Here is a 26,806-nt window from a genome sequence, read left to right as displayed (position 1 = left end):
CTGTTGTCCTGGTGGAAGAAAAAGATCTTGTTTTAGTCACAATTTATTTCATTACCAAAGTGTGCAAAACACCAAAGAATGAATCAGCTCCTAGCAATCTAAGGCTATAGAGTTCAGCAAGTGAAATTAAAGAGCTCCGAGGCCAATGTGGCCTTTAGTTTTTGATGCTGTGCTACATACTCTTTGAATAAGTAAATATTCAGGGCTGGGAGTCAATGGCAAGCACTTGTCTGGAGTTCACGGAGCCCTTGGTTCCTTCCTGATGTTGCAAACAGGAGGAAAAGCAATACTTTCCATGTTCTTACACTTCTTCTCACGAAATGCTCTTTTAAAAGTGATAGTGTAATGCAATCTTCTAGAAATGAGATTCTTAAGAAAATGTAAAAATGAAGTCTTGTGACTCACCAGCCAGGACAACCTGGGTTCTCAGGTTAGAGCGAGGTTTTGGGTTGCTGTGCAGGACATGAACCCCACTTGTTTCCCCTTCAGCAGAGGACAGCTGCTCTGAGAGACCAATAGGCATGCTGCACTGTAGCTGCATCACCCGCATCCAAGCCCCAGACTAGGAACACTGGCTGTGGCAAAAGATACCCGTCTCATTCCCAGCAACATTGTTCCTAAGTCAAAATGCATGGGGCGGATGCCTCCCTCCCCAGCCCAGGAAGTGCTCCAAGCTTTATTCGTGCACAGCAAACACTGTGCTCCCAGCCTTGCACTGAAGGCACTCATGCTGGAATCCCGGAGCCACTCTAGTGTCCCTGGGCAGCACCTATCCATACTCATGTCCTTCTTCACAATCAGGACTGTGTGGCTGCGTCCTGCCCTGCACTCACCCAGTTCCCTCTATGCAATGCCCTCCTGAGGCTGTAGTGTCCTGGCCAGGGGAGCACTGCCCCTCAGTGGACAGTATCTGCCTCACACCATCTTCCAAGGAGCTGCCCAAGGTAGAGGGGAAACAAGGGGCACTTGAGCATGGGGAGGGTACCGAAGGTGCTGCCTTCCTGACAACAGGGCTAGACGAACATCACTGCCCTTCATAAGGTCTGAGAGGCCAGCACCTGTGCCAGCCATTGTTAGCGTCACTCAGGAGGAGCCTGCCTTTCTCCCAGCAACAGGGCAGCATGGTATGTGTGAACCAAGCACCCGGGCCTGGGTCTGGGGGGGTCTCTATTGTGAGCTCCAAGCATTTTCCAGGGAGGATGTCAGCCAGATGTGAGAGAGGGCAGTGCAAAGACCTGGCTCCATTGAAAGTTGGCTGTATATCTTGGGGCTGTGACATGCTAGAGGTGGAGGAAGTGCCACATCAAAGTCAGTGATCACTCGGGGAAACTGAGTAGTAGTGGTAGACTCAAACTCAGTAGATTAAACTAGTTGAGTATGACAAATGTCTTTATAAGTCAAGCTCTCAGGATAGGAAAGCTGTCATTCACTTATGACTATTTTGGCACATGTGTTTCTGGGTTGTGTTGTATGTAGCTGGTATGGTGGGTGTATTTATAGGGGTGGTCTAGAATGTGTTGTATGTATTTGTAGCTGGTGTGAACATGTGTCTGTTTGTGATGAGGTTTGTGTATGCCTATGTAGCTGGTATGATGTGGCATGTGTAGCCGGAAGCTTGTGAATGTGTGTGTTTGGTGCATATGTCTGTGCGGAAGTGTGTGTACATGTATCTATGCATGTACTGTGATGTTTGCATTGTGATGTATGTGTCTGTATGCTGTGATGTGTCTGTGTTGTGGCATATGTAGCTGGCAGCTTGTGTGTGTGTCTGATGTAGGATGTGTGCTGTGGTTCATGTGTCTGTGCTGTAGTGTGTGTGTGTGTGTGTGTGTGTGTGTGTGTGTGTGTGTGTGTATCTGTCTGATGTAGGGTGTGTTCTGTAGTTCATGTGTCTGTGCTATAGTGTGTGTGTATTTTTCTATGCATGTGCTATGATGTGTGTGTTGTGGTGTATGTGTCTGTGTGGTGTGATGAGCCTTTTTGTGTTGTGGTATGTGTCTCTGGAGGTGCACATGTCTACTCACTTCATATTCATTATTTCTCAGCACTCCTAAGCCTGGCAACTTTGTCACAGGGAAATAGCTTCATCACAGGAGCAGGTGGCATGCAGGAAGCCCTGGCCCCTTTGCAAGAACGCCTGTCATTCCAGTGCTTAATGTTTGGAATTCTTTGGAATAGACTTGGGGTTTTCCTTTTATGCTTTAAACATTTACATGGGTTCAAGGACAAGTAAATGCCACAAAACTGAAAACCAATATAAAATATTGCTGAAAGAAAGTGCCTCCCTCCCCTCCTCCTGTCTCCTTTCTTTAGGGAGAATACAGGTTCCTTTCTCCAACTCAGGTAACTTGGCTCAGCAGGTCACCAGCCAGGCCAAGGGAAAGATATCAGCCCTCCTCCTCCTCCTCCTCCTCCTCCTCCTCCTCCTCCTCCTCCTCCTCCTCTTTCCTTTCTTCTCCTGTCCATGAGCCAGGCTGCCTTTTGAATACCTCACAGCACAGCTTTGGTCTCAAATTAGTATTTAAAAGTAAAATGAAATTGAGATAATTACTCAGGTATTTCAAACAAAATATCCCTACTCTTTCTTTTGTGTGTGTGTTGTGTACATGTTGTGTATGTTCTTGTACACGAGTGTGGACATACATGTGGGGGTCAGAGAACAACTTCAGATGTCCATCACCTCATTTGAAACAGAGTCCCTTGTTAGCTGCTGAGTACCCCAGGCTAATAGTGAAAACTACTCACATGTTTATCCAGATGAGTGGATAAAGAAAACAGTATAAGTATACACTGGAATACTACTCAGCATTTTAAAAGTAGGGAATATTGTCATCTGCCACAACATGATAGATCCAGAGGACTTTATTCTGGGGGGAATGAGGCAGACACAGAAAGAAAAGCATGATCTCACTCAGGTAGAATCTACTCTGCTCTGTTATGGCTCCTGAAGAAATCCCTGGTTTGGGACTGAGACCCAGTACAGAAAAGAATTAGCATGGTGTTGTGTCTTCTCTCAGGAATTGGCTGTTGACATCTCTTTACAAGGTTCCCATTGGATAGGAGGCCCAAATATACACATGTACAAATACACACAGATAAATATACACAAGTACACACATGTACATCCATATAAACACACACATATACTCATATTAATACAAACATATGCACACACACAAAAATATATACATGTATACACACATACACAAATATATAATGTACACATATAAACACATGAACATACACACATACACACATAATATATACTTGTATACATACAAGTATATATATATATATACATAAACATGAAAATACACATGTACATAATATACACATGCATAAATATATACATGTACACACATAAATATACACATACAAACATGCACATGTACACTCATATAAACATACAAATATACATACAATACACATTTACATACTTGTACAAACACATAAGCCCTAACACTAGCCCCTAACAATAACCGTAACACTAACACGCTACCCTCTAACCCCAGCCTCTAATCCTAACTGTAACCTTCACTTTCAGACCTTCGAGCTTTGGCTTCTCAGAGAATTCACGAAAGATACCCATGCCACATCCCTGTCCTCAGTGGCTTCACAGAGGTTGACTTCACAACATTTTAAGGCCTGTATCTTTCATGTCTCTAAAGCCAGAACCAAATAGTTTATGCTCCCAAGTGTGCCTACACTTTCTGAGTGGAGGCCCCCTTCATTGAATAAGCTTTCCTCTGGAGTTACTTTTCATGAGCGGAAATCCCCAGGCCCTCCACGTACAAGTTGAAAGCTTCATTGGACGGGATCTTGCCCTGGGGACCCCACTTTACAGTGTTTCACATCAGACCTTGTCTTATCTCTTTCGGCATAACCCTCGCCTCCAACATTCAGCTTTCTGTCCTCTTACATTCCAAGCTGTACATTTTGTATTTCTTTTTGCCCTGCTTGCTCTTTTTTTCATTGTAGACCTGTATAATAGTGATTACTAGTAACCACACAACGGATATCAATATTAGGTTGTCTTGAAATCTTCTCTTCAAAGGAAATTAAATCAACACTTTTCAATTTAGTCTCAGGCAGTTTCTAAGGATAAGGGCAGAAAGTAGCTACAGTCTTTGCCATAATACCACAGTAGTCATCTCTAGCTCAGTTGCTAATATTATTTTGTAGAGGGCATGAGCTCTCAGATAAGCACTAGAGAAACCAGAGTTGTTACATATGCAGGTTCTTTTCTTCAGTAGAAGAAATTGACAGCTGTCTTCCAACCAGAAGGCTGGGAATGGATGCATTAATACCTGGTAATCTTTGCTATTCTGTAAATCCAGCCCTCTTGGAATACCCAAGAATCCTAAACATTGTTTCTCAGTCAAAAAATTCCATCCCCATGAAAAAGGTCCCACACACTTTGCAAAAGAGTTTACTGTTATGCTCATTACAAACCCTCTTCCCCAGGCCCCTATTCTGAAAACTGTTTCTCAGTCAATAGAACTCATTCTTGTAGAAAAGATCACAGGTACTTTGTAGAGGAGTTTTGATGGAGCCATGCCTAAAGCTTTGTGATGATAATTGTCATCTGGAAACTCTTTTCAAAGTTTTACTGCATTTAAATGTGTAAAAATAAACCGCTTGGCATCAGACTTCAGAAGGTTTGACCAGCACTGGCTAAGCTGTGCTGACCTGACCTCACCTGGATTTCACTGCCGGCCATGATGCTTGTAGGGACTCCCACAGCTGTTCTCCTCTAAGCCTGTTGTGAGCCCTCATAGTCCACATTGCTGTTGGTGCTGCTGTCTTCCAAGTTCCTACTAGGATGGTCTATCAAGCACTTTCCTAGTTAAAAAGTCTCAAAGTCTTCCACATCCCTCCAAAACCCATTATAGTCAGGCCGGTCATAGCAATAGTCTACTCCCTGGTACCAACTTCTTTCTTGTTATTTTTCTATTACTGTGAATAAATACCATAACAAAGGCGACTGATAGATGAGTTTATCTGGAGCTTACAGTTTCAGATTTGGAATTCATGGACATCATGGCAAGGGGAACATGTCAGTAGTCAAGGAGACATGGTGCTGGAACAGTAGCAGAGAACTGACTAATGAAACACAACCACAGGCGGAGAGAGGTAACTGGGAAGGGCATGAGCTTCTGAAACTTCAAAATCTGCCCCAGTGACATACCTCCTACCATGCCACACCTCCTAATCTTTCACAAACAGTTCCACAAACTGGGGGCCAGGTATTCAATATATTAGGATATGTTTTTTTTTTTTTTTCTCATGCAAACCACCACAGTGGTACTACAAAAAATCCTGTATTCATACTTGTTGATACCTTCACCTATTTTTTTTTTTTTTTGTGACAATTAACACTGACTATTTTACAAGAAAGCTCTTTGGATTTGCTTGAAATAAATAAGAGTTTTTCATTTTTAATGTATTCATGTTTCTGACAAGGCAGGGAAAGAGGCTTTCTTTAGTAAAGAAGGTGAAACAAGACAATATGACAAGGAAAGTCATGGAGTGAACAAGTTTCAGATCTCAGATATAAACAACTGATGGGTTCAGAGTATGTTCATATGTTTTCCATATGTAGATCCATTGATGCCTATTCTAGTTAGCTTTCTGTTGCTGTAAGAAATACCATGGCCAAAAGCAACTTGAGGCAGAAAGTTTATTTATTTTATTTTATTTAATTAATGTTAATTATTTTATTTAATTTTAACCTCCAGGTCATAGTCTATGTTTGAGGGATGATAGGGAGTAACTCAAGGCAGGATCCCAGAGGCAATAACCAGAAAGGAATACTGGTTACTGTCTTGCTCACTAGTTAACATTCAGAGAACTTTCTTATACATCCCAGGACCACCTGCCTGGGAATGGCATTGCCCATAGTGGGTTGTGCCCCTCAGCCTCAATATCATTCAACAATCAAGACACTTTTTTGAAAACATAGCCACAGACTAATCTACTGTAGGCAATTCAATTAAGGTTCTCTCTTCCCAGTGACTCTAGGGTGCATCAAATGACAGTAAAAACTTGCAGGACAACACCTGAGTCCCGAGTGTAAGCAGATGTTGAACCAGACAGTGTTTTCCAAGGATGTTCTAAAGTAGAACAGAGTTTCATTGAGTCTCTGATAACTATCTAGGTGTAGGACAGGCCTGGATGCCTATATTGCCTAATTACTCCATTTGGGACTCAGCAAGGGTTTGGTACCTTGTTCATCTAGGTTCCATGTTTGCCTTCAGCCTGAGATCAGCCAAATAGACCTTATAGGAATAGTACTTGTCTTCATTGAGTTCCTGTCTCCCCCCCCCCTCCCCCCGATGTTGAAGAGAGGCCTCCAGTCCCATTCTGGTCTTGTCATGTTAGTTTAATGCTTATTTTCTTGGAAAGAAATTGTTTCTAGCTTATAGGTGCAATCACTGTTTGAATATTTTCAACATTCAAGCAGCAAACTTCACTTTTCTCCCCAGCTGATGATCATGCATCATGTTTTAAGACTACAAATAAATATTCTAATTTTTTATTGGTATAAGTTAGAATTCTGCCCTCACTCCAGCTGCATGACTGCACATGCGAAGTTCAGGAGTTAAGCAAAGGGTCTTGGGTCTTATGTCATCAGTGTGTGCTGGTGATTATGTATTCATGGCGTGGTCACGAAATCTATGCATGCTTGGCATAGCTCTGTAAGTGCACCTGAGCCTTAAAGAGCCATGACTCAGACCCCACCCTCTCTCTTTGTTCTCCTCTCTCTCCCCCTCTACCACCTTTCTCTCTGCTCTCCACATGTGCGTCCCCACCAGCTCTGCTTCTTCTGCCCCCACCCCACTTCCTCCTAATAAAGCTCTGATACTGATACTGGGTTCTGTTGTGACCATGGCATTTCGGCACAGTAACCAGCGCCACAATCAGCGTGGCTTATCATTCTTACAGTACAGCCATTTTCCTTAGGTTCCTTAGTAAGGATTTGTTATTGAACTGTGTTGTAGAAAGCTCAGCAGCAGACTGTGTACTAACATTTGTAAGTTCATTGCTTTGATCCAAAGAACAATAGGAAAAACAAATACGCTGTTGGTTAAACAGTTATACTATAAAAATGTGAACCGGAATGCCTCATATCAGATGTCACCCAGTGTTAATAAGCACCTGCTGGAATAAATGACTGGTCACCTTGTTTGCCTTATTAATCTCTTATAGGATCCTTGGATTTGCAGTAAGTAGAGAGTGTCATTTTCTGACAGCCTTAATGCTTTGAGATAATTTGGGGAGCTCAAAAAGAGGGTAACTCACTCCATGAACTGCAAATAAAATTGATAATATATTAAGTATTGTGTTGGTTTTCTAGCCTCAAACTACTTTTGAGAGTTTAATCTGAAGGTTTTTTTTTTTCTTTTTAAATCCAAGCAAACAGAAGCAAACAAACAGAAAATCCAGCCCACTCTGAACCACTAGTATGACTGGGTGGTACAGTAAACTCATTATCTAACGTTTACACAAATTTACATTTTAAAAGCTTACATTGTTATTCTTGCTGTAGTTAGGTAAATAAATAACCTAGCCGTATTAGTTTAAATGAGAATGTTTCTCAATAGGCTCCTGTATTTGAACATTTGTTTCCTAGTTGGTGGCATTGTTTGGGAGGTTTCAGAGATGCAGCCTTGCTGGAGGGGAAGTGTTTCACTGAGGACAGGCTTTCAGATTCTAAGTCCATCTATCCAGTTTGCTGTCTCTGTTTTGTGCTTGCAATCCAAGATGTGAGATTTCAGCTTCTTACTCCCACTACCATACAGTTCCCACCATTATGGTATCTAAACTTCTGGAAAAACAACCTAAACAAAGCAAAATCAAAACCAATCAACCCCCAACTCTTCTATAAGTTGTCTTGGTCATGGTGTTTTATCACAACAAAAGTAACCAGTATAGAATTTGGTACCAGAGTGGACTGCTGCTGTGAAGAACCTGACCATGTGAGGTTTTAAGGAGTATAGAAGACTTTGGACCTTTAGACTAGAAAAGCAGTTGAATGTTGTAAGCAGAGTTTAAATAGACATTTTAGTGGGAGCCTGGAAGACAGTAATTCTGAGAGCAATGTAGATGTTAGAGGCTTGTCAAGTGGTTTCAGAGGAAGAAAGGATCTTAAAAAATGAGGCTAGAGGCTATTTATATGACTGTTCTGGCAAAGATTCTGGTTGCTCTCTGTCTTTCTCCCAAAAACTTGCCTGAGGATAAAAAGTAATGGACTCATTTCTTGGATGAACCTCTAGGTAGCATCCTATTGAATCCATGGCATGGCTATATTGAATCCATGGCTGGTATGCAGGTCTACAATGTGGAATAGAAAGTGGGGCTCAAAAAATAAGAAAATACAGTTTGAAGAGAAGAAGGGCACCAGGAAACTTAATGTTGCAGCCAAGCATGTGCTGAAGGAGATAAGGTTAGTACCTTTATGGAGCGGCTTCCTGCTCTGCACTTCAATACAGGAAAAGGTGCTCTCAGGTCAAGAGCCCACCCAGCTAAGGTTCTAATTTGTGGAAGAGCCTAAGGCACTTTCTGCTCCTAAAAAGCAACTGAGTAAATTGCTTCTGCTAATGAGATTCAAGAGGGGCGAGATTCATCCCAAGCTGGCTGCATAACTTGGCAGTGTTTTCTACATAGTGCTGCCTTTAAAGGCATGAAGGATGCAAGAGTGAAGGACTCATGTATTCTTCCTCCATTTTAGAGAGCCACTGAGACCCAGTAAAATGTGGTAAGGGAAGAACCCATGTAGAATCCTTGAGAGGTCAAGAGGCTCTGAGATGCCATTGTGTAAAGCTGTGTAAGTGAAATCTGGGATGTAGTGGAGATCCTAAGACACTGGATATGGCAAAGCCATGAGATATCTGTCAAGAACAGCCTCATATAGTGTGAAAACATGCCAAGAGAGAGATATGTATGTTGCAAGTGGCAAAACTGGATGGATTTGGTATTTGCTCTGCTGAGTTTCAATCTTGCTTTGGTCTATTATTTCCTCACTATGCCTCAATTCTTCTCTTTTAAAATGGTAATGTGTATTCCATATTATTATATATTAGAAATATGTAAGTTGTGAGGGTTTTATTTTGACAGTACATCTACAATTAATGTTATCTTGAGTATCAGAGAGACTTTAGACTTTTAAACAGTGTTGGGTCTGTGAAAGACTGCGGTTTTGAAGTTGGACTAAATGCATTTCAAATTATGACATGGCCAACAGCTCATGGGAGTCGAATATAAATGTCTGAATAAAAATGTTCCCTAAAGGCTCCCATATTTGAATGACTGGTCCCCAGTTGGTGGCATTGTTTGAGTGTAGTTTAGGAGGTACAGCTTTGAGGAAACCTGTCATTTGGGACTGGCTTTCAGAGCCCAAATCCACTCACTGCTTAGGGCTTAGTCTCAGTTTTGTGCTTACACTTCAAGGTGTGAGCTCTTAGCTTTGCAGGTCTGCTACCTGCTATTGTGCTATCCCTGCCATTAGACTCCAACCCCTCACCTGTAAGCCCCAAGACACTCTAAGTTGTGTAGCTATGGTGTTTTAGCACAGAACAGAAAAGTGACTAATGCAGAAATTAAGTCTAAAACTTATTGTTGTAACAATTTGATCTTACTCTGGTTTCCTTATTATTTTAGACATTTTATTATTTACCTTCCATGTGGACACTTCCCCTGTATCAACTTTGCTGCCACTCTCCAAAAAAATACTTTCAACTTTCTCCAACTACTCTGACTTGGTATCATGAAAGACAAACACTTAAATCCTAGAAAATAAAACTAGACAACTGGCACAAACTAAAAACCAAACACTGTAGCAGCTTACCCACAGAGACCTCTTGCCTATTTTTGTGTGAACCACTCAGAAAGTTCACTGGCATGTGTGATTCAAATTTAATACGGAAAAATCTTTCATATTGTTATCATTGGCTTCTACTCGAAATACTAGAGCCCAAGTCTAGGGATGTTCTTAGTCGACAACCTATCGGTTTCATTTGGCTTCTTAGACTATGCCAAAAATAATTTTCGCTGTTCTTTAGCTTCCAGAAAACTATGACTTACTACAAAACTGCTTGGACCATAGAGAGGCCAACTTCTGACACCCCTCATGTGCAGCACCACAGCCATGAACCAGATCCTACTTCCTTAACTGAACTGATCTGTTCCCAGTGACAGCAGACTTCAGGTATATTGGCACAACTCTATTTTAATGTTAGAGATCCCAAGTATGGAGGAGAGACCTCATCCTGAATATATTTCTTTTATACTGAGTTGGTCAGATGACTATACACTGTGTGCATCTGTGGAGTTACCAATTTTGAATCTCATTAATGTATCCAATGATATGTGTTAGTCCAAAATCAGCACAAAATCCATACATATTTTGCCCAAGTGAAAATAGCTTCTATAATTTATTACTTTGCTTTTCTCCCATTTTACTTTCTAATGAATAGGTGGGCATCTAGACAGAAATATAAATAAACTGTCTCACGAATATAAAAACATTGTGTTCTCACTCTTTCTAGAGTTAAGAAATAGTCCAAGTTGTTAATTTTTATTTCACATTTAACTATTTTTTTTAAAAGATTTAATGTGTTGAATATTAAGATGGGAACAAGAAAACCTCTATGATAGTAAACTGTGGCCCCCAATAATGTTGCCAGTAACAACTACACATGCAATATTTTATTTTAAAAAATAGGAGCTAGGGAGATAGCTCAGTAGTTAAGAGCATGTCCTGCTCTTTCAGAGGCCGTGGGTTCGATGCCCAGCACCCACATGGTAGTGCAAAACCATATGTAACTCCAGTTCCAAGGGATGCAATACTCCTTCCAATTTCTGTGGGTACCAGACACACAGGTGATGGACATACATACATGCAGGCAACACTCATACACAAAATAAAAAGTAAGTAACCAAACGAAACAGTCAACCTTCATAGCTAAAAGAAACAGACCACATTTTTCATACCACTCTACTCCATCCCTTCTAATGGTTTCCTACATTGTTTTTCTTGCTACTGATGCTAAAACAAAACAAAAAACAACAAAAAAGCTATCAAGTGCACATGTGCTCAACCACTGCAGTCTTACTGGGACAGATGCTAGTGGATTCACTTATCAGTCTCCTTTAAATACTATCTAACAAGAACCAGTGGCAGCCAACACTACCCTGCAACCCTATGTAAAGAAGTTTCTCAAGCTTTGCAACTTTAAAGGGTTGAGCCCACCTGCACTCCATCTATGATGATTGTTATTCATACTTATGAATAATGAGACATGATCAGTGTTTTTGTAACTTTTTTGTTGAAGGCCCAATGTCTTCAAACTCGGTTACTTTGGATGCTCGACCCAAGGACCCTGATTAGTTTCTTTTGTGCTGCTGTAGTAAACTTCCTTGATAAAAACAACCTAAAGGGAAAGCACATCAGCAGGAATATGAGGTCGCCCGCCCTAACACTTGGGAAGGGGAGGAGGGACGAAGGGAGAGACAGAGGAGAGGAGGAAATGCTCTAAGTTGTACAACTTCAAAGCCTGGAGGACCCTTGTCACTTGCTCCCAACCTCTTCACCAGGGTAAGCCTACTGACTACCTGATCCTCCCTTCCACCCTAATCTAGACCAGGTCTCACACCCAGTGTCTCCAAATAAACTGGGCACCTCTGGGGATGCCCCAAAATTCGAGGCTCATATCAGGACCCTTGTAGCCTTACCCCAACCCAGAGGCAATGTAATACCACATCCAGCCTGCACCTAGCCAGATCCTGCAGATCACCCATTCATCAGGGTTTAGATAGGTTGAGTCCATCTGATCCTCCCCTCCACGCACCCTTGCTCCCAGTGCCTTTCTAGATTAAAAACAACCACCACCAAAGATCCAATGGCTCTGATGCTCACTGCACTGCTGTGAGAAAAGGCCAGTTGAAATTTCAAGCAGGTGGCTTTTTAGTTGTTTTTCAAAACAGTTCACACCTCTCACCTATCCAAAACTACCTGGGCTAGTAGTCAGGTCTCAGGAGCTTGTGCTGTCTTGGTCTCCTTCCTTTGTGGACACTGTGGAATGTATGGTCTTTTCTGGTTTCCTGGTTAGGTAAGTGGCACCATAGCGTATTAGTTAATCTTGCATGTGGCATTAATCCAGAACAGCCATATGCCTATATTTTGTAGTGGACTGCGCCTGTCTACTAGGATAATTGACTTCAGATAGTAGCAGCAGCAACTATTTTATATTGAGCTGACAAGTTGGTACCACCTTTTGGTTTGTCCAAGAAAACCAAGACCTCAGAATTGCTCTTATCCTTGGTATATGGCCTTTACTGTGTCTAACAAGGACTGGATGTCCAGCAAGATGCCTGTATTGGAGCTAGTCACAGTCAGAGGCTGGCACTGCATGAGAACCTCAAGAGTATTTTTCTCTCCCTATCTTGGGCAGACAGCAGGTTCAGTCCAGAGTACTCTGAAACCTCTCAGCCTGTCATTTTGTCCATTTAGGAAAAAAAAAATCCCGAGGGAAATGAACAATAGTCTATTGTTTACCCAGTAATATACTAGTAATATTTGTCACCTAGAACTTTATCTCTAATAAGGAAAATGTGTTGTATAGTCTTTGGAGAAAACTCATTACACTCAGAAATGAGTCTTGTTCTTCTGACATGTAAGTGAGAACAGTGCTTTTTCCAGTTTTCATGAGTGAGCATATTTAGAAACCTTTAATATGTAATTCAATCATGTATTTTGAGAAGTGAGTTGTTGGTACTATTCTTTTGGAGCTGTGTTCTTTCTACCAGATCAACTAATAAACTAGTAAATTTGAAGCAACAACAAAGGGTTTTCCAACATCATTTACACTTGTGCATTTGGAACAAAGCTAAAATTCTACTATGTTCTCTGATATTAGAAAAACTTTGTATCTTGATTTAAAGGCATTGACACATTTGGTATATTTACAGTGTTTCATTCCAGTATAAACTCTGGTGTAAAGTGCGCAAAATGGTAAATGTCTTTGGCACTTTTTCTACACTTGTAGGGTTTGTCTCAAGGGTGAATTTTTGTGTTTAGTGAGAGTTGAAGAGCTGTACAGGCTTTGCTAGGTTCTGAGTATTTTCTAGTTTTGTCTCATGTGTGAATTCAATGTTCAGTAAGAGATAAACAACAATTTAGATTTTTCCACATGTAAAAAATATCATTTGTGTTTCTAAAGTGATGGTGGTGCCTAATAAAGAATTATAAACATTTAAGGACTTGGTATTGTTCGTATTGGAATGGTTTCTCACAGGAAGAATTAATTTTCTGATACTGAGAGACTTGTGAGCGAGAAGTCATGGACTTTGCTACATTCGCTGCTTCTGTAGGACTCATCCCCACTTTGAATTATGACATTAAACAAGTTTTTGACTATGGGTAAAGGATTTACTGCATTCTTTACATTTGTTGGTTTTACTCATGTATGAATTCGCTGATGTTTTCTAAGGTTTGAACACTGACTAAAGCATTTTCCACATTCACTACATTTGTACGGTTTCTCTCCTGTATGGATTCTCTGGTGTTGAGTAAGGTTTGTACAGTGGATGAAAGCTTTGCCACACTCTTTACATTTGTAAGGTTTCTCTCCTGTGTGAATTCTCCGGTGTTTAGTAAAAGATGAACGGCAGTTAAATGCTTTGCCACATTCTTCACATTTGTAGGGTTTCTCTCCAGTGTGAATTCTCTGGTGTTTTCTAAGACTTGAACATTGGGTAAAAGACTTTCCACATGGTTCACATTTGTAAGGTTTCTCTCCAGTATGAATTCTCTGGTGTTCACTAAGTGTTGAGCTTTGGGTAAAAGCTTTGCCACATTCTGCACACCTGTAGGGTTTCTCTCCAGTGTGGATTACCTCGTGTTTTCTAAGGCTTGCACACTGGGTAAAGGATTTCCCACATTGTTTACATTTGTATGGTTTCTCTCCTGTATGAATTCTCTGGTGCTGACTGAGAATTGAACAGTGATTAAAGCTTCTGCCACATTCTTCACATTTGTAGGGTTTCTCTCCAGTGTGGATTCTCTGGTGTTTTTTAAGGCTTGCACATTGGGTGAAGGATTTTCCACATATTTTACACTTGTAGGGTTTTTCTCCTGTGTGAATTATGCTGTGTTTATTGTAACTTGAGCAATACTTAAAGGCTTTGCCACATTCATTACATTTGTAGGATTTCTTGGCACTCTGACTTTTATGTGTAGTAAGGTTTGTGATTTGGTTAACTGTTATGTCACAATCTATATGCTTATGATGATTATCTTGAATATAGTTACATTGATGGATGGTGAACTTTGAGCACTGATTATATACATTTTCACAATTGAAAAGGTTCTTTGTAAACAGAGTACACTGATGTTTGTCGGAACTTGAGCCACGGTCAAAGTTATTATGCACTTTGTTATACTGACCAGATCTCTCTACAATAACCATATCCTTGCAATTATTTAGTATAGAGCCATTACTGAAAGCTTTGCTAGTTTCTTTACACATGTATGTGGTTTTCCAAATATCTGTATCTGGATTTTGGCTGTGCAATAATGGATCTGTAGTAAGCAGTCCACAATTGTGCATTTGGTTATAGGAAAGCTCTACTTGCTGACTGAAGAGTAAGGATCTTTCAGGATAGGAAGTCTCTATTTGATCAATTTTAGAGATCAGTTCTCTGTTTCTCAATTCTTGGTCTATTGAAATGTTTGAGTGAAAGACTAATCCCCTTTTCAGATCTTCCAAACTTCTTTTCAAAGTTAAGTTATGTTGAACAATGTCCTGTGGGTATTTTTGTTTACAGCTATGTGGCTCATCAAAAGCACCTGTCCTAGCATGTGTTTTTTTCACAGCTGTTTTCTGCTCTTGATCTCTGTTGTCAATGACATCTTTGCTACTGCTCGTGATTGCACACTGGTTACGTCCACCACGGCGGGCTGTTTGACCTTTATTCTCACCTACATTTGCCCAGTTTCTTAAACTCTTAAGGCCATAACTTCCAGGTCTTCCATGAGTCACTTTTTTGAAGGAATATTTTAGGATCTGTTCTGGTGAAAAGTTCTGGGTACAATGATGAGAAAGAGCTGAAATAAATAAAAACAAATAAATTAATTTAATGGATTCTGGTGATTACAGTTTATAAATATATATAAAGTTATATCAGGTTGGAACATCAGTGGGAAACCACAGGACCAAAGGTTCTCAGTACTCTCTTGCATACTAACTTTAGGAAAAAAAAAATACCGACCAAATTAAACTTGTGTAACCTCCCATAACCAGTTAAGAAATCACAGCACCCCAAGTAAGCACAAAACCAAGGGCAGTTTGATTGTAGCTGGAGGCAAAGTTGTTACTTTTGTCAACCACAGCTCCCTCTCCCTCTACAGCACAGGCAGTTAGGGAAATCCCTACCTCCGTCTCCATCAGGAGAAAATAGACTGAGGCTTTTTTTTTTTTTTTTTTTTTTTGGTAGAGCTGTCTGAAACCTGGCTACCTACAATGACAGAGTATAGGCGATACCAGGTATATTTTACATGACAGCTTTGTACAATTGAGACCAAAGGCAAATAGTGTTTTTGTACTCCAAACTGTCATCAGGGGTAGAGAGCCCACAGTAGCTAATGAAATCTGTATAAAAACATAATTCCATATAACAGATGTCCTGAGAACAGGTTTCAGAGTCCTCAATAATCAAAAACATGATGAAGACATCCTGTAGAGAAAAAGTAACTTTCTGAATGTAAACAAATTACTGGTGTTTATTAATTCATTGAAAAGTAAATTTAATCTACTCATCATGTACATATAGCATGCTATTTTTTAAGTATGTATTTATGGTGGGATGACTAAAAATAAATATATCTTCCTAACACACTATCATTTCATATAATTATATTTTTTGTACTTGGACACTTCCCATCAATTTCCATAGTATTTTCTGAAGAACATATTAAATATACTCATGATCTATACAATTCTGTTTGTTCTTATGTCTATCCTTTTTTTCCAATTAAATCTAGATCTTTAATAAACAGCTATGGTCTAGTAACCTTATGTTTATCTTAATAAGTTTTTTCATCTTTGATCACTACTACTTCAGTAACCCCCAAATTGACAGCCTCACTCACTTTTTATTCCTGAGATTAACCTTTCATTCATTTCCTGTGCCTGCCTGATTTCATTTTAAGTCTTGCACTTTTACCCATGCTGCATAAAATGAGATTTTTTTCTTTATATAGCTCAATAGTAAACCACTGTGCATATGAACCCCATAATCTTTTAAAAATATTAGTGCAGATGCCTGTGAATATCAGAAGTATCATATCCCTCTGGAGCTGGAGTTACAGGCAGTTGTGATGTGGGTGCTCAATGTGGATGCTGAGAACCAAATTCTGGTCCTCAGTTTGTGTTATTAAATACTGAGCTCTTTCTTCATCCCCCAAATAATCTATTTGTTTGTACTGAAATTAACTTTTGGCTACTTCAAATCATGCTGCATTATTGGTGATCTTCTCAACAGAGTGATTTAATATTGTTTGCTGAAATATTCAGTCTCTGGGGTGGCTGGAACAAATGCACCTTTGGTTTTCACGGTTTCAAGGTGCCTCCATGCTGGTACCCCCACTGCTATAATCTCTTGCTGATTCTTTTTTTAAAGGACAAATTTCTATGAATGCTAACACAGTACACAAAGAAACAGGGTGCTGACTCAGGGGAAGGACATGAGAAATACTGCAAACCCATCTCAAAAACTGATTTATGAATTATACAAACAAAACAACCATCTGAAAGATAATGGATTAATATAACACTAAAATCGAGAAAATGAGAATACAAAGAAACAGACACTATACGCAAATAGCATAGGTAATAAATTTAGCATGAAATAATGGTGGAAAAACTAGAAATATGATGAAGAAACACATCAGAATTCAAGCAGCTTAATTAGTTGCTTCAGGCTGAAAGACAGAGTGAAAAGGACGAACGCTGGGAGTCCTGAGTCACAAAGGTAATCTGGAGAGCAGTTAAGGTGAGGACGCTCTCTGTGACCCCAGAGGAGCTCTGGAAAGATGCACCGTAATGCAGACATAAGAAGGAGAACACAGAGAAACACTGCAGCCCAAAAATTAACCCATCTTCAAAGTGAAAGAAAATAAACTCATTCACGGATATATGAACACTAGATTGCCCGACTGTCACAAGGCAACACAAATAATAAAAATTTAAAGCTCTGTGGAAAATCAAATACAGAGCAACAGAATTCCACGGACTTATGAGGATGTAAAAAACACTTTAAAGTTCTGAATAGAATTTGAAAGACAAATGTAAAAGCTTTATCATAAACCTCTGTTAACATGCACAGACACACTAAATAAAGCAGCTAATACCAATAATATCACAGGAAAGGAAAATGTAATTACAAAGAAAATTTCTATGCACTGGAAATTACATTGTCATTAGTAAATTAAAAAAAAAAAGGAAAATTATGCTGTATCATAGGAGACTCTTTTAGATGTAAGGATTCAGGAATGCTAAAAATCATGAAGTAAGGGACAAAAAGAGCTGGTGGGCCATAATTATGTTATAAAAAACATACGCTTTCAGACAAAAACAGTTGTGTGATAAGAAGATACAATTTAAGCCAGAAACTGCAATGAAAGAAAATAACCATGCTGGCAAGTTTTTTTCCCCCCTCAACTACACAGAAGCTAGTCTTCCAAGAGGAGGGAATCTCAATTGAGAAAATGTCTCCATAACACTGGTGTGTGGACAACCCTGGAGGGAGAGCCCAGTGCATTGTGGGTGGCACCATTCCTAGCAGGTGGTCCTACCCAGGGTATATAGGAAAGCAGAGAACACTCTACGCGTGCCAAGGACCCCACAGCTGTTCTTTAAAGCACAAATTTGTATTGGTCATGAAAAGCACAGGGTACAACAGACATTTCTGAAAGGAAAGACTGTCAAATGCTGGCAGTGTGTTGGGAGCTCGGCAAGGATGCTGTCCTCACCCACAGAGACCAGGTTTCTGTAGTTCTCTAACATCACATCCCTATACAGATTCTGCTGAGGAGGGTCCAGGCATTCCCACTCATCTGGAGAGAAGTCAATGGCCACATCGCTGAATGTCAACTGGTCCTGAAATAAAAAATGAACAGAAATAAATGCCACGCTCATCAGTTTTAGTGTCACCTAAGAAGAAGGAAGAGTTAGAACTGGTGATGACATAGGCAGTTAAAATTGTTCATTAAGGTGCTCTTTGTATCACACTGATATTGTACAACATCTTACCTAACTGAGTTTAACTATGACATAGTACCTCCTGAACCAGTGTCAACACTCCAGCTTTATGACATTTAACATTAAGTAAATATAAACTACTATTATACAACAATGCATATATTTCTCAGATGAGGCTGTCACAGTGAATTACATGGATGATGATTCTGATTCAGGAGTTCTGGACTGGAGTCAGGGTTTCTGAGGACACAGCTCAGTAGTAATGCTGACGTCAGTGTCCAAGGGCTGTTCATTAGCAGCCATGAAGCAGAACACTAGTGGAAGAATTCACTGGTAAATTTGACTTTTAAAGTAATTGCGCACTTTATTATCACAGAAGTACAGCAAGAATAATCTTTTTGATTATTTAAAACTACTATCTTCCATGATTTTATGTTTCTTTTTTTACATCATTTTGTCAAATCCATAGCAAATGGCCAAGCCTGGGTTCTGACCAAATGTGCCTGTTTAGAATTCAGATGGAAACATAAAGTAAAAATAAAATAACTTTCAAGCAGAGCAGCTTTCCCATGAGATTGGGAATGGAAATGTGTTACGAAGGCAGCAAAACAAAACCGATCAAATAATATTTATCTTTTATTTCTACACATAAAACCAGTAGCTAAAATCCAAAGCAATACACTATGGCTGTGTGCATTTCCCAGTGACTGAGTGCTTGTCTAGTTCATACAAGGCCTTGGGCTCCTCCTGAGGACAGATTAACACACACACCAAACATAAAGAGTAGAAATGGTCACATCAAACATGAGAAATATGGTCTGGAGATGTAGTTCAGTCTGTAGACTGTCCCCAGCATGCACACTGCTTTGAGCTGACTTCCCGGCACTGTTTAACCCAGACGTGTGTGTGTGTGTGTGGGGGGGGGTGGGGGGTGGGGGTGGGGGTGGGGGAGCAGCATACCTATAACCCCAGCACTTGGGAGGTGGAGGCAGGAGAATGTAAATTCAAGGCCATCCTTAACTCCACACTGTTAGAGGCCAACTTGTGCAAACCTGAATTATACTCTATTTAAAGAAGAGTCTAATTCCTAATAAGAAATTAGGGCCTCAACGCCACACATAGAAATCCATATAACATATGTGTAGGATCACAAGTCAAAAGAATGGCCACGGTGAACAATGCCTTGGGGACCATGAGGGAAAAGGCAAAGGGCCTTTTACCTCAGATGCATCTTGTTTCCTGAATAGTTCTTGGATGTGATTTTGTTCCTCCTGCAACAAACATTTACATTCAATTTATAAGACAGTTATTCTTGGTGGATGTGAGAACATAGCTCTAGAACCCAATCTTCAGTGTACCCTGAATCTGGGTATGGTCTTCTGCCTTGCTTTTGTGTTTTCCGAAGCAGATATAATCTATAGTAAGTGCCAGGCATTGTGTTTAAATTGGTTTAAACTTTCCTGATAAAAGTTCTGGGAAAGGGCTGTTCCGTTAAAATTTAATATGTGCTTACTGATCATTATTTACGTTTTTCTGCATTGAACAACCTTCCTTGGATCATTGCTTTCTTAGGTACATTCCTATATAAAAGCACACTGACACTGAAGTAAGGTTGTCTACAGCAGTAGACCATAGGTTCTCCCTCTGCCACCCCCCATTCTTTCAGGTTCACAGACTCCTGGTCTCACATACAGATCTGCATAGGCTGGTGAAAGTCAAAACACATGGATTCTCCCTTGATGACATATCCTGTGGAAATCACACAATCTGGTACAACACAGTTGTACCCAATTGTACTAACATATTTTCCTGGAAATATATCTATACTCTATTGCTGGGAAGAGACACCATGACAAGGCAACTCATCAAAGAAAGCATTTGATTGCGGGCTTGCTTGCTGTTTCAGAGGGTTAGCCCATTATCAACATGGCAGGGAGCATAATGGTAGGAAGGCAGGCATGGTGCTGGAGAAGTAGCTGAGAATTACATCCTGATCTGCAGACAGAACTGAGCCAGGCAAGGGCTTTTGAAGCTTTAAAGCCCACCCCGAGCAACACACCTCCTCCAAAAAGGACATACCTCCCACTCCTTCCAAATAGTTCACCGACTGGTACTAAGCATGTAAACATGTGAGCCTGTGGGGGTACGTCATCATTCAAACTACCGTATCAAGCATCTCAGCTATTGTTCTAGCCCCACCACACATGACAGAGGGGTCCTAGGGCCAAGCTTCCTCTGCACTGGACTAGATCCTCCTTAGTCTGGAGGTAACTGCAATAATTTACTCCCTTCTCTGTCACTGTCCTGTTAGCTTGGTCAAACAAGCTTCACATCACTCCATGCTGCGCAGTACTTTGGATGACAGTTTTCTTTGGGAATTTGGACAACTGTCTACAGGGCTGCAAAGCACTCTACATCAACTCTAGGAACAAAAGCAATAAATAAATACAGAGATAAATAAAATTTAATAAAGGGAAAGGGAAGGAAAAGACAGAAATGAGGAGGGGAAACAGCAATCTTTCTGTACCGAATAGTCCAGGGATGGCAAGATTACAGCAATGTACTTAATGTGAATAATCAGGAGGTGGGTTGGTTCATGAGAATAGAATCCCTCTGGGGTAAAGACCTGCTACTTTAGGCAGTAAGGTTCCTGCAGTCTAGAGACAAGGCATGGACATCAAGCTGCTCTAAGTCAGTATATAATGTGTAAAATAAAGGCTTCCAAGCTGCGCCTTGTCCTGTGTGGCTCCATTTTGAGTGAAAACACCATGATGGAAAAGCTAACAGGACCACTCAGTATGTGTCAAGGGACCACCAAAGAATCCCAGATGGTTCTCTGGGTTTCTATTCTCTATGGTCCCCACTCTATGACTAGGGTCACTCAAACCGTTCTCTCTCTTGTGCACAACTGCTCCTTAGCAAAAAGGCGCCATGCCTCCACTGCAGGGCTCTCATGTTTCTCTAGCAGCTCTACTACTGGGTTCATTAGTATCAAACTGAAAAGAAGGGGGAAATTGAGGGAACAAAGAAAGTTAAAGGACTCTGCTCGATGTCTCTACTCAGATAAAAGCCACACATGACAATAAAAATTACTACGAAAGCTGCTTTCACAGAGACACAATTCCTTCTATATACAGATACTTCAAATAAAATATTACAACAGCAATGAACAGTGCTTAAGACCTAAGTATAGTCATCCTCCAAATAAGTCTTAAGACCCTTCCTAGGTATTTTCTGAGAATTTCACAAGATTATTAACTTTTATTCACATTAAAAAACACTAACTATTCAAGCAATCCTCACGCCTAAGGGTTTCACCTCATAAGCTATGTTATCCACTGCATGTCAGGAACTAGCCTAAGATCTTATTTAACTTCTTCAGCAACCCTTTGCGATGCATATTCAGAATGCACTGAAATCTTATAAGTAACTGTTTACTGAACAGCAATTATTGGAGACTGTAAAGAATTCTACATCCACACATAGGTCTATCTTCCCCCTTCTAAGAACCTGTTTGTATTAACCTTCATGCTCAAATCTATGTTAAAACCTCTGACTAACAAAGTCTGCTTCATGGTGGCTCATCCAGAAATTCCTTTCTGTGATAAAAGTATACCAGCTTTACCAGAGTAGAGGTCATTGAGAAGAACAACTCCCCTGCTACAAAAATAGCATGAACTGTGTTTCCTGCCTACATCCCATTGCTGCTAATATCTTCAAGGCCTTTTAATATGTATTAGCTTTTCATCTCTGGCTCCTCTGAACCCTGATCTTTAGCCCTTCCATAACCATTATGTAATCTATATCTACATGTACAATTATAATAGTAATTCATATTATAAAAGAACCTATAATTGCTAATGGCAGCTATCAAAGAATATCAGACTGCCTGGTAGATGCAGCTAATAAGACTAGCTTAGTTTTTAAGTGCAACTTTGGAAACGTGTCCATCTATGCTTCTGACAAACCACTTTCATGACATAGGGAGAGGGGACTTAATTTGTAGAGGTTCACTGAAACAGGCAGGGAATTCTCAGGAAGCTTCCAGTTTACTTAACTGGATCCTACAATGGATATCAAGGGCATCCCCACATGGTACATTCTCAAGAGAATAGACGTTTTATGAGTGTTTCTTCAGTTCTTCATAGACTATGTCAGAACATGGCTCAGATGAGGCTATACTGACAATAAAATCCTTTTCATATATAAGATACATAACACACAGTTTTAATAGACAGTTAAGACCTCTATCTCAAAAAGGATAGATGTATTCCAGAAAGGGAGTCCACCAGACTTATTAATCTAGGGAACAAGTCTACATTCTGCTTTAGCCATGTCCCCGTTCCCTTGCTGGCAAGTCCTCTACTGCTGCTGTTAGGTGACTATCAACCCCAGGCCACAGAATAAATAGTAAGCAGAACCAACTGTGACTTTGAAGCTGATGGAAGAATTCAAGGATCCTGAACCAAGAAGCACAAGTCAGTAAGCTAACACTGAAGTCTCTGAGACCTGCTGAGCATGCCCACAGCTCAAGGAGCCCAAGTGTCTTATGTAAAATCCACACGAGTGGTAAAGGCAAGAGGGGAGGGTGTTCTGTTAGCTTTTCCTCATGGTATAAAACAGTCTCTCTTCCACTATCATGGTGCAGGACAGAGATAACCAAGACTAAGTCAACCAGGTAAGCATGACAAAAAAAAGAAATACAGTGATCACTAAATCTATAACAAGTTAAACACCTTCCAAGTGGGTTATAACCTGAGCCTCTAGGCTCTGGGAGAAAGACGAACTACAAACATGCAAATTGATGAACACATTTTCCATGGAATAAGCACCAACTTTAGCTTATTCCAGGAAGAAGTTGTACAGTGCATTCTGCCACTGGCTACCTGACAGTACGGATTCTAATAACCTGAATCAGTGAATCAATACACAGCCAACAGGTGACAGGCCAGCTTTAAGAATAACCATTCCATGGTCCACAGAGTCAACTAATCAGGGTTCACAGAGGCTCAGAGACTGAAGTGACAATCAGGGAGCTTAAATGGGCCTGACCTAGGTCTTCTGCTGCGCATGTGTTATGGCTGTGTAGCTTGTTCTTGTGTGGCTCCTAACGGTGGGAGCAGGGGCTGTCTCTGACGATTTGGCCTGCTTTGGGGACCCTTTCCTCCTATTGGGTTGCCTCACCCAGTCTTGAAATGAGGGTAAGTGCCTAGTCTTGTAACTTCTTATGCCATAATGTGTTGATATCCCTGGGAAGTCTACTCTTTTCTGAAGGGAAACAGAGGAGGAGCAGATCTGCAGGAGGGTGGAGGGGAGGGGCAGGGGGGAGAGGAAACTGCAGATGGGATGCAATATTTGAGAGAGACAAAAAACGTGTTCCAGTGGCCATAGGTGTCAGAAAGGAAACCTTGGCCCAGAACTGTTTAAAATATAAATTCAGTACAGCTGTTCTTAAAAACACAAAACAGAATGACCACGTGACCTAGCAGTCACAAAATGATTGAGGTCATAGCGATGAAGACATGGCTACTCCACCATATTGACTACAACACTGTTCTCAGTGGCCAAGACATGCATCCACAAAAGGGCCTCTTAGATCAGTCTTCCAGGCTCAGGGCATCCAGCTGCTTCCTCACTGCACCCCACACCTCAGGTTGTTTTCTGAGGAGAGGACACAGTGGTCAATATGCACTAGATAAGCACACAGCAGCTGTGGACACATGGTGCCAGGCCCAGGTGCAGGAAATAACTAAAGCACAGAGCATGGGCTTCACCATGCAAACTCTCCAAGGGGAAAACTCAATCCAAAAACACTGAGAAGATGTCTGTGGCCTAGAAGACAAAAAGAGGAGAGTACAAAATCAAATCAAATCAACAAAAAATACTTTTTTTAAAGAAACAGGTATTGAAAGGGGAACTGTTAACAAACAAAAGACAAACCCCTATAAAATGCTACCCACATGTCAGCAGATATGATAAAGTGCACACGACTGGACCTGACAATACTCTGTGTGTGTGTGTGTGTTGGGGGAGTGAGGGGGGGAGTGGGAGAATGGGGTGTCATGAGGCCTCACCCCTCCCAGAGGATTTGTGGGCACATTACAGTTGGTAAGGGGGTGGGAGATATTTCTCTACCAGTGTTGCCACTCACTGGATGCCCAGGCTGCGGTAAATAATCTCTCAGTAAATAACCCTAATGAAGCTCATTGGTTCCGCAAAAGATAGATGAAAGCAGAGATGACTAGGGAAGAAGGGGATTGGCGGGAGGGGGACGGGAGAGAGGATATGCTCAGAATACATAAACATGTATGAAAATGTCAAAATGAAACCCATTACTATGTATACTATATACCAATATAAACATTTTAAATCAATAATAAAGCGTCATTTATTATCTGGAGAACAGTGACATAAGCTGTCTGACTGAAATACATCAATTGATAATACCGTCTGGGGAATGACACACACATTTGGGTTTTAGGATTGAATTACCAGACCTAGGCCCTGTAGGCTGGAGAAAGGGTTTTGGATCTGAGCTCCTACTTCCGATACATTCAGAGAGCTCAAGGGAAAACTGGGAGCAGGAAGAACCCGGCTGCCCTCCGGCAGGAACGTCCGCCATGGAGACTGGACTTTCTGGTGCTCCTTCAGACCATCTGTCTCCAGCAGTCTGCAAAGCCGGCTGCAGACACAGCGAGTCCGCCGCAGGAGGAAAAATCCGTGTCAGCCCAGCTCCTCCCTTCCGGGGCACCGGAGGACACGAGGTCGGCGCAGCCGCCCAGCTCCGCCCAAGGCCAAGGGGACCTGGCCCGGCGCCCCCGGAGGGAGCGCAGGCTCCCCTCCCGAACCCTCCGCGCGGCCTCGCGACCGTCGCTCACCGTCTCCATGGTCCTCTTGCCTTTCCAGCACCCGCAGCTCACTGAGCGACAGCGATCTCGCCAGGTTCACCCGGGTTCCCAGCTGGAACCACCCTAAGGCATTTTCAAACACAAAGGGTATAGGCTCGCGAGATCGCCAAGGCCCGCCCCTTCGCTCTGTGAGCTTGATTGGCAGTGTTTTCAACCAACACCACTAAAGCGACTGCCCACAGACCTTGATTGACACCAGGCAGCACCCGTTCTCCGCTGAAGCTGATTTAGAGGAGGGCTTTCTGAGGATTTAGTTCCCAGGAGGACCGGCGTTTTCTCCTTCTGTGTAGTGTCACGTAAGTCATCAGTTGTACATGTACACATATATGATCTACAAGTGCAGAGAACATAACGGCAGTTATCTTTCCATTCCCTAGAACTTGCTTGGACTCTGTTCTGATGGAGACTGCCTCCTGGGTTTTGAGATAGGAAGGCATTCCCGAATCAGCATTGTCCAGTACAAACAAATGAGAGGGAGAGGTTGAATTTAAAATGTTCTAATGTTTGTTCACTTTTAGAAATTGAAATGAAAAGAGCTACCTATGCTAGACCATGCTTCTTAACCAAGTGCTAGACAGGCATTAACATGCTCAGAGGACAGTGAGGGTGGACCCTTCCCTCATAATCAGCTTAGGAGGAGATGCCCCCTCTTTCTCCAGGAACATCAGTTTTAAGAAAGGGAGGGGAGTATCACGTGGGCCCTCCAACTAGCCTGTGAGAACAGGATTGCGCCTAAAATGAATGTTTGTGTTACGCTTGCTTGAAGATGCTACATTTTGTTTCACACAAAACCGTTTCTAATGGAAAAATTATGAAGGCCCTTCAAGGTTAAGGACACTTGCCAATATACCAATAGAAAATTTAGTAATTGATGATCACTTTATAGACTATGGCTAGGAGGATGGTTTAGAAAATAGAAAGGGCTCATGCCTTTGGTCCCAAATTCTCTCATAACTGTAATGGAAATACAAACTGCAGTAGACTGCTGCACTGTATCTTGTATAAAGGAGCTAAAACAAAAGAAAAAGTCATTGAAACAATAATCAACAAACAAATGCCCACAGCTATCCACATAACAATGTTTTAGTTATCTGTTCTGTGATGAAGATAGTCAATGAATGCTAAATCAGCTCTTTAAAAATTAAATCTAAAGAGGAGAGAATCTAAAGAAACAAATATCCATGATACATTTCCAGTATGAGGTGCATTTAGACCTCACCGAGAGTCACAGATAAGCAAGAGACTCTAAGGCCCTTCACTGTCGTTCACCACAGGGTTAAAAAGTGCCCCCCCACGCACGTTCACTCCACAAGCAAGTCCAATAAACTCACTGGTGTCACAGAACGGACTTTAGTGGAATGGTAGAACAGGCAGGCATTGCTTACATTGACCCAGGGAAAGAGAAACTGGGACATATGACTTCATTGAACAATGTCTTCTATACTTTGAGAAAGGAATTATTTACCTTCTTTTATACCCATGTGCTGGATTGTTTTATGTTAACTTAACACAGGCTAGATTCTAGAGGCATCTGAGAGGAGGAGCCTCAATTGAGAAAAAGCCTCCATAAGATCAGACCATAAGCAAGCCTGGAGAGCATTTTCTTAATTGATGACTAATGGGGGGGCCCCAGCCCAC

General features: G+C 41.2%; 1 protein-coding gene across 1 annotated transcript; it reads right to left on the bottom strand.

The window, feature by feature from the left end:
* Positions 1-12,876: 12,876 nt before the first annotated feature.
* LOC118595123 (zinc finger protein 519-like) lies at positions 12,877-25,273 on the bottom strand. Its single transcript, XM_036205361.1, has 4 exons — positions 25,139-25,273; positions 19,481-19,531; positions 18,032-18,158; positions 12,877-15,106 (listed from the first exon to the last, which is right to left on the bottom strand). The coding sequence occupies exons 1-4, from the start codon at positions 25,145-25,147 to the stop codon at positions 13,461-13,463; spliced, it is 1,833 nt and encodes a 610-aa protein (XP_036061254.1). The 5' UTR covers positions 25,148-25,273; the 3' UTR covers positions 12,877-13,460.
* Between the last annotated feature and the right edge of the window lie 1,533 nt (positions 25,274-26,806).

This window comes from Onychomys torridus, chromosome 14, assembly GCF_903995425.1.
Source record: "Onychomys torridus chromosome 14, mOncTor1.1, whole genome shotgun sequence".
NCBI classification, from domain to species: Eukaryota; Metazoa; Chordata; class Mammalia; order Rodentia; family Cricetidae; genus Onychomys; species Onychomys torridus.
Note: the sequence above shows the minus strand (reverse complement) of the source record. Positions and strands in the feature narration are given on the sequence as shown.